Genomic DNA, 10,207 nt, shown 5'->3' with positions numbered 1-10,207 from the left:
TAATATCCGTGAGTCTTCACATTATCCCCAATATCCGTGAGTCTTCACAACATCCGCGAGTCTTCACAACATCCGTAAGTATTCACAACATCCGTGAGTATTCACAATATCCGTGAATATTCACAATATCCCCAATATCCGTGAGTCTTCACATTATCCGTGAGTATTCACAATATCCGGGAGTCTTCACAATATCCCCAATATCCGTGAGTCTTCATTACATCCCCAATATCCGTGAGTCTTCACCATATCCGTGAGTATTCAGAATATCCCCATTATCCGTGAGTCTTCACAATATCCCCAATATCCGTGAGTCTTCACAATATCCCCAATATCCGTGAGTCTTCACAATATACCCAATATCCGTGAGTATTCACAATATTCGTGAATATTCACAATATCCCCAATATCCGTGAGTCTTCACAATATCCCCAATATCCGCGAGTCTTCACAATATCCCCAATATCCGTGAGTTTTCACAATATCTGCAATATCCGCGAGTCTTCACAATATCCCCAGTATCCGTGAGTATTCACAATATCCCCACTATCCGCGGGTATTCACAATATCCGTCAGTATTCACAATATCCCCAATATCCGCGAGTCTTCACAATATCCCCAATATCCGTGAGTTTTCACAATATCTGCAATATCCGTGAGTCTTCACAATATCCCCAATATCCGTGAGTATTCACAATTTCCCCAATATCCGTGAGTTTTCACAATATCCCCAATATCCGTGAGTTTTCACAATATCCCCAATATCCGCAAGTCTTCACAATATTCGTGAGTTTTCACAATATCCGCGAGTATTCACAATATCCGTGAGTATTCACAATATCCGTGGGTATTCACAATATCCGCGAGTAATCACAATATCCCGAATATCCACGGGTATTCACAACATCCCGAATATCCGTGAGTTTTCACAATATCCGCGAGTATTCACATTATCCGTGAGTACTCACAATATTCGCGAGTATTCACAACATCTCGAACATCTGCGAGTATTCACGAAATCCGCGAGTTTTTACAAAATCCGCGAGTAATCACAATATCCGCGAGTCTTCACAATATCCGCGAGTATTCACAATATCCGCGAGTATTCACAATATCCGTGAGTATTCACAATATCCGCGAGTATTAACAATATCCGTGAGTACTCACAATATCCGCGAGTACTCACAATATCCGTGAGTATTCACAATATCCGCGAGTAATCACAATATCCCGAATATCCACGGGTATTCACAACATCCCGAATATCCGTGAGTATTCACTATATCCGCGAGGCTTCACAATATCCATGAGTATTCACCATATCCTCAATATCCGTGAGTATTCACCATATCCTCAATATCCGTGAGTATTCACCATATCCCCAATATCCGCGAGTCTTCACAATATCCGCGAGTCTTCACAATATCCCCAATATCCGTGAGTATTTACAGTATCCGTGAGTCTTCACAATATCCCCAATACCCCCGAGTCATCACAATATCCCCATTATGCGTGAGTATTCACAATATCCCCACTATCCGCGGGTATTCACAATATCCGTCAGTATTCACAATATCCCCAATATCCGTGAGTCTTCATTACATCCCCAATATCCGTGAGTCTTCACCATATCCGTGAGTATTCAGAATATCCCCATTATCCGTGAGTCTTCACAATATCCCCAATATCCGTGCGTCTTCACAATATACCCAATATCCATGAGTTTTCACAATATCCCCAAAATCCGTGAGTCTTCACAAAATCCCCAATATCCGTGAGTTTTCACAATATCTCCAATATCCGTGAGTCTTCACAATATCCCCAATATTCGTGAGTTTTCACAATATCACCAATATCCGTGAGTATTCACAATATCCCCAATATCCGTGAGTATTCACAATATCCCCAATATCCGTGAGTATTCACATTATCCATGAGTATTCACAATATCCCCAATATCCATGAGTCTTCACAATATCTGTGAGTATTCACAATATCCCCAATATCCGTGAGTATTCACAATATCCCCAATATCCGTGAGTATTCACATTATCCCCAATATCCGTGAGTATTCACATTATCCCCAATATCCGTGAGTATTCACATTATCCATGAGTATTCACAATATCCCCAATATCCATGAGTCTTCACAATATCCGTGAGTATTCACAATATCCCCAATATCCGTGAGTATTCACAATATCCCCAATATCCGTGAGTATTCACAATACCCCAATATCCGTGAGTATTCACAATATCCCCAAAATCACAATATCCGTGAGTATTCACAATATCCCCAATATCCGTGAATATTCACAATATCCCCAATATCCGTGAGTATTCACAATATCCGTGAGTATTCACAATATCCCCAATATCCGTGAATATTCACAATATCCCCAATATCCGTGCGTATTCACAATATCCCCCAAATCCGTGAGTATTCACAATATCCCCAATATCCGTGAGTATTCTCAAAATCCCCAATATCCGTGAGTATTGACAATATCCCCAATATCCTTGAGTATTCACAATATCCCCACTATCCGTGAGTCCTCACATTGGGCAGCACGGTAGCATTGTGGATAGCACAATTGCTTCACAGCTCCAGGGTTCCAGGTTCGATTCCGGCTTGGGTCACTGTCTGTGCGGAGTCTGCACATCCTCCCCGTGTGTGCGTGGGTTTCCTCCGGGTGCTCCAGTATCCTCCCACAGTCCAAAGATGTGCAGGTTAGGTGGATTGGCCATGATAAATTGCCCTTAGTGTCCAAAATTGCCCTTAGTGTTGGGTGGGGTTACTGGGTTATGGGGATAGGGTGGAGGTGTTGACCTTGGGTAGGGTATCTTTCCATGAGCCGGTGCAGACTCGATGGGCTGAATGGCCTCCTTCTGCATTGTAAATTCTATGTTAAATCCCCAATATCCGTGAGTATTCACAAAATCCGCGATTCTTCACAATACCCCCAATATCCGTGAGTATTCACAATATCCCCAATATCCGTGAGTCTTCATTACATCCCCAATATCCATGAGTCTTCACCATATCCGTGAGTATTCACAATATCCCCAATATCCGTGAGTCTTCACCACATCCGTGAGTATTCAGAATATCCCCATTATCCGTGAGTCTTCACAATATCCCCAATATCCGTGAGTCTTCACAATATCCCCAATATCCGTGAATCTTCACAATATCCCCAGTATCCGTGAGTCTTCACAATATCCCCAATATCCGTGAGTCTTCACAATATCCCCAATATCCGTGAGTATTCACAATATCCCCAATATCCGTGAGTATTCACATTATCCCCAATATCCGTGAGTATTCACAATACCCCCAATATCCGTGAGTATTCACAATATCCCCAATATCCGTGAGTATTCTCATTATCCCCAATATCCGTGAGTATTCACAATATCACCAATATCCGTGAGTCTTCACAATATCCCCAATATCCGTGAGTATTCACAATATCCCCAATATCCGTGAGTATTAACAATATCCCCAATATCCGCATGTCTTCACAATATCCCCAATATCCGTGAGTATTCACAATATCCCCAATATCCGTGAGTCTTCACCATATCCCCAATATCCGTGAGTATTCACACTATCCCCAATATCCGTGAGTATTCACAATATCCCCAATATCCGTGAGTATTCACACTATCCCCAATATCCGTGAGTATTCACAATATCCCCAATATCCGTGAGTCTTCACAATATCCCCAATATCCGTGAGTATTCACATTATCCCCAATATCCGTGAGTATTCACAATACCCCCAATATCCGTGAGTATTCACAATATCCGCGAGTCTTCACAAAATCCCCAATATCCGTGAGTATTCACAATATCCCCAATATCCGTGAGTCTTCACCATATCTGTGAGTATTCAGAATATCCCCATTAACCGTGAGTCTTCACAATATCCCCAATATCCGTGAGTCTTCACAATATCCCCAATATCCGTGAGTCTTCACAATATCCCCAATATCCGTGAGTAGTCACAATATCCCCAATATCCGCGAGTCTTCACACTATCCCCAATATCCGTGAGTCTTCACAATATCCCCAATATCCGTGAGTCTTCACAATATCCCCAATATCCGTGAGTAGTCACAATATCCCCAATATCCACGAGTCTTCACAATATCCCCAATATCCGCGAGTCTTCACAATATCCCCAATATCCGCGAGTATTCACATTATCCCCAATATCCGTGAGTCTTCACAATATCCCCGATATCCGTGAGTATTCACAATATCCGTGAGTATTCACAATGTCCCCAATATCCGTGAGTCTTCACAATATCCCCGATATTCGTGAGTATTCACAATATCCGTGAGTATTCACAATATCCCCAATATCCGTGAGTATTCACAATATCTCCAATATCTGTGAGTATTCACAATATCCCCAATATCCGTGAGTATTCACAATATCCCCAATATCCGTGAGTCTTCACAATATCCCCATTATACGTGAGTATTCACAATATCCCCAATATCCGTGTGTCTTCACAATATCCCCAATATCCGTGAGTCTTCACAATATCCCCAATATCCGTGAGTTTTCACCTTATCCCCAATATCCGCGAATATTCACAATATCCCCAATATCCGTGAGTATTCACAATATCCCCAATATCCGTGAGTATTCACAATATCACCAATATCCGTGAGTATTCACAATATCCCCAATATCCGTGAGTTTTCACATTATCCCCAATATCCGCGAATATTCACAATATCCCCAATATCCGCGAATATTCACAATATCCCCAATATCCGTGAGTCTTCACATTACGCCCAATATCCGTGAGTCTTCACAATATCCCCAATATCCGCGAGTCTTCACAATATCCCAATTATCCGTGAGTATTCACAATATCCCCAATATCCGTGAGTCTTCACAATATCCCCATTATCCGTGAGTCTTCACAATATCCCCAATATCCGTGAGTATTCACAATATCCCCAATATCCGTGAGTCTTCACCATATCCGTGAGTATTCACAATATCCCCAATATCCGTGAGTATTCACAATATCTTCAATATCCGTGAGTCTTCACAATATCCCCAATATCCGTGAGTCTTCACCATACCCGTGAGTATTCACAATATCCCCAATATCCGTGAGTATTCACAATATCCCCAATATCCGTGAGTATTCACAATATCCCCAATATCCATGAATCTTCACCATATCCGTGAGTCTTCACAATATCCCCAATATCCGTGAGTCTTCACAATATCCCCAATATCCGTGAGTATTCACAATATCCGTGAGTCTTCACCATATCCGTGAGTATTCACAATATCCCCAATTAACGTGAGTATTCACAATATCCCCAATATCCGTGAGTCTTCATTACATCCCCAATATCCGTGAGTCTTCACCATATCCGTGAGTATTCACAATATCCCCAATATCCGTGAGTATTCATAATATCCCCAATATCCGTGAGTCTTCACCATATACGTGAGTATTCAGAATATCCCCATTATCCGTGAGTCTTCACAATATCCCCAATATCCGTGAGTATTCACAATATCCCCAATATCCGTGAGTCTTCACCATATCCGTGAGTATTCACAATATCCCCAATATCATTGAGTATTCACAATATCCCCAATATCCGTGAGTCTTCACCATATCCGTGAGTATTCACAATATCCCCAATATCCGTGAGTCTTCACCATATCCGTGAGTATTCACAATATCCCCAATATCATTGAGTATTCACAATATCCCCAATATCCGTGAGTCTTCACAAAATCCCCAATATCCGTGAGTATTCACAATATCCCCAATATCAGTGAGTTTTCACAATATCCCCAATATCCGTGAGTATTCACAATATCCCCAATATCCGCATGTCTTCACAATATCCCCAATATCCGTGAGTATTCACAATATCCCCAATATCCGTGAGTCTTCACCATATCCGTGAGTATTCACAATATCCCCAATATCCGTGAGTATTCACAATATCCCCAATATCCGTGAGTCTTCACAATATCCACAATATCCGTGAGTCTTCACAATATCCCCAATATCCGTGATTATTCAAAATATCCCCAATATCCGTGAGTCTTCACCATATCCGTGAGTCTTCACAATATCCCCAATATCCGTGAGTCTTCACAAAATCCCCAATATCCGTGAGTATTCACAATATCCCCAATATCAGTGAGTTTTCACAATATCCCCAATATCCGTGAGTATTCACAAAATCCCCAATATCCGCATGTCTTCACAATATCCCCAATATCCGTGAGTATTCACAATATCCCCAATATCCGTGAGTCTTCACCATATCCGTGAGTATTCACAATATCCCCAATATCCGTGAGTATTCACAATATCCCCAATATCCGTGAGTCTTCACCATATCCGTGAGTCTTCACAATATCCCCAATATCCGCGAGTTTTCACAATATCCCCAATATCCGTGAGTCTTCACAATATCCCCAATATCCGTGAGTATTCACATTATCCACAATATCTGTGATTATTCACAATATCCCCAACATCCGTGAGTCTCCACCATATCCGTGAGTCTTCACAAAATCCCCAATATCCGGGAGTATTCACAATATCTCCAATATCCGTGAGTATTCACAATATCCCCAATATCCGTGAGTCTTCACAATATCCCCAATATCTGTGATTATTCACAATATCCCCAATATCCGTGAGTATTTACCATATCCGTGAGTCTTCACAATATCCCCAATATCCATGAGTATTCACAATATCCCCAATATCTGTGATTATTCACAATATCCCCAATATCCGTGAGTCTTCACCATATCCGTGAGTCTTCACAATATCCCCAATATCCGTGAGTATTCACAATATCCCCAATATCCGTGAGTCTTCACAATATCCCCAATATCCGTGAGTATGCACAATATCCCCAATATCCGCGAGTATTCACAATATCCCCAATATCCGTGAGTATTCACAATATCCCCAATATCCGTGAGTATTCACAATATCCCCAATATCTGTGATTATTCACAATATCCCCAATATCCGTGAGTCTTCACCATATCCGTGAGTATTCACAATATCCCCAATATCCGTGAGTATTCACAATATCTTCAATATCCGTGAGTCTTCACAATATCCCCAATATCCGTGAGTCTTCACCATATCCGTGAGTATTCACAATATCCCCAATATCCGTGAGTATTCACAATATCCCCAATATCCGTGAGTATTCACAATATCCCCAATATCCATGAATCTTCACCATATCCGTGAGTCTTCACAATATCCCCAATATCCGTGAGTCTTCACAATATCCCCAATATCCGTGAGTATTCACAATATCCGTGAGTCTTCACCATATCCGTGAGTATTCACAATATCCCCAATTTACGTGAGTATTCACAATATCCCCAATATCCGTGAGTCTTCATTACATCCCCAATATCCGTGAATCTTCACCATATCCGTGAGTATTCACAATATCCCCAATATCCGTGAATATTCACAATATCCCCAATATCCGTGAGTCTTCACCATATACGTGAGTATTCAGAATATCCCCATTATCCGTGAGTCTTCACAATATCCCCAATATCCGTGAGTATTCACAATATCCCCAATATCCGTGAGTCTTCACCATATCCGTGAGTATTCACAATATCCCCAATATCATTGAGTATTCACAATATCCCCAATATCCGTGAGTCTTCACCATATCCGTGAGTATTCACAATATCCCCAATATCCGTGAGTCTTCACCATATCCGTGAGTATTCACAATATCCCCAATATCATTGAGTATTCACAATATCCCCAATATCCGTGAGTCTTCACAAAATCCCCAATATCCGTGAGTATTCACAATATCCCCAATATCAGTGAGTTTTCACAATATCCCCAATATCCGTGAGTATTCACAATATCCCCAATATCCGCATGTCTTCACAATATCCCCAATATCCGTGAGTATTCACAATATCCCCAATATCCGTGAGTCTTCACCATATCCGTGAGTATTCACAATATCCCCAATATCCGTGAGTATTCACAATATCCCCAATATCCGTGAGTCTTCACAATATCCACAATATCCGTGAGTCTTCACAATATCCCCAATATCCGTGATTATTCACAATATCCCCAATATCCGTGAGTCTTCACCATATCCGTGAGTCTTCACAATATCCCCAATATCCGTGAGTCTTCACAAAATCCCCAATATCCGTGAGTATTCACAATATCCCCAATATCAGTGAGTTTTCACAATATCCCCAATATCCGTGAGTATTCACAAAATCCCCAATATCCGCATGTCTTCACAATATCCCCAATATCCGTGAGTATTCACAATATCCCCAATATCCGTGAGTCTTCACCATATCCGTGAGTATTCACAATATCCCCAATATCCGTGAGTATTCACAATATCCCCAATATCCGTGAGTCTTCACCATATCCGTGAGTCTTCACAATATCCCCAATATCCGCGAGTTTTCACAATATCCCCAATATCCGTGAGTCTTCACAATATCCCCAATATCCGTGAGTATTCACATTATCCACAATATCTGTGATTATTCACAATATCCCCAACATCCGTGAGTCTTCACCATATCCGTGAGTCTTCACAAAATCCCCAATATCCGGGAGTATTCACAATATCTCCAATATCCGTGAGTATTCACAATATCCCCAATATCCGTGAGTCTTCACAATATCCCCAATATCTGTGATTATTCACAATATCCCCAATATCCGTGAGTATTCACCATATCCGTGAGTCTTCACAATATCCCCAATATCCGTGAGTATTCACAATATCCCCAATATCTGTGATTATTCACAATATCCCCAATATCCGTGAGTCTTCACCATATCCGTGAGTCTTCACAATATCCCCAATATCCGTGAGTATTCACAATATCCCCAATATCCGTGAGTCTTCACAATATCCCCAATATCCGTGAGTATGCACAATATCCCCAATATCCGCGAGTATTCACAATATCCCCAATATCCGTGAGTATTCACAATATCCCCAATATCCGTGAGTATTCACAATATCCCCAATATCTGTGATTATTCACAATATCCCCAATATCCGTGAGTCTTCACCATATCCGTGAGTATTCACAATATCCCCAATATCTGTGATTATTCACAATATCCCCAATATCCGTGAGTCTTCACCATATCCGTGAGTATTCACAATATCCCCAATATCCGTGAGTATTCACAATATCCCCAATACCCACAAGTCTTCACAATATCCCCAATATCCGTGAGTATTCACATTATCCCCAATATCCGTGATTATTCACATTATCCCCAATATCTGTGAGTATTCACATTATCCCCAATATCTGTGAGTCTTCACAATATCCCCAATATCCGTGAGTATTCACAATATCCCCAATATTCGTGATTTTTCACAATATCACCAATATCCGGGAGTATTCATTGATTGAGGGCCGGACCCCCCCCCAACACTCTGAGCCTCCTGATTGAGGGCCGGACCCCCCCCCCCCCAACACTCTGAGCCTCCTGATTGAGGGCCGGACCCCCCCAACACTCTGAGCCTCCTGATTGAGGGCCGGACCCCCCCCCAACACTCTGAGCCTCCTGATTGAGGGCCGGACCCCCCCAACACTCTGAGCCTCCTGATTGAGGGCCGGACCCCCCCCCCCCCCAACACTCTGAGCCTCCTGATTGAGGGCCGGACCCCCCCAACACTCTGAGCCTCCTGATTGAGGGCCGGGCCCCCACCCAACATTCTGAGCCTCCTGATTAAGGGCCGGACCCCCACCCCAACACTCTGAGCCTGATTGAGGGCCGGACCCCCCCCCCCAACACTCTGAGCCTGATTGAGGGCCGGATCTCCCCCAACACTCTGAGCCTGATTGAGGGCCGGGACCCCCCCCCCCAACACTCTGAGCTTCCTGATTGAGGCCCGGACCCCCCCCCAACACTCTGAGCCTGATTGAGGGCCGGATCTCCCCCAACACTCTGAGCCTGATTGAGGGCCGGGACCCCCCCCCCCAACACTCTGAGCCTCCTGATAGAGGGCCGGGACTCCCCCCCCCCAACACTCTGAGCTTCCTGATTGAGGGCCGGACCCCCCCCAACACTCTGAGCCTGATTGAGGGCCGGACCCCCCCCCAACACTCTGAGCCTGATTGAGGGCCGGACCCCCCCCAACACT

At 42.9% G+C, this 10,207-nt stretch overlaps 1 protein-coding gene across 1 annotated transcript in view; it reads right to left on the bottom strand.

Moving 5' to 3' along the window:
* Nucleotides 1-983: 983 nt before the first annotated feature.
* LOC140409440 (probable carboxypeptidase X1) overlaps nucleotides 984-10,207 on the bottom strand; it is a 154,166-nt gene continuing 144,942 nt past the window's right edge. Inside the window, exon 5 of the mRNA XM_072497873.1 lies at nucleotides 984-1,001. Coding sequence (XP_072353974.1) covers nucleotides 984-1,001 — 18 coding nt within the window. The remainder of the gene's footprint in view (nucleotides 1,002-10,207) is intronic.

The sequence above is a fragment of the Scyliorhinus torazame genome, chromosome 3, assembly GCF_047496885.1.
Source record: "Scyliorhinus torazame isolate Kashiwa2021f chromosome 3, sScyTor2.1, whole genome shotgun sequence".
Classification (NCBI taxonomy): Eukaryota; Metazoa; Chordata; class Chondrichthyes; order Carcharhiniformes; family Scyliorhinidae; genus Scyliorhinus; species Scyliorhinus torazame.
Note: the sequence above shows the minus strand (reverse complement) of the source record. Positions and strands in the feature narration are given on the sequence as shown.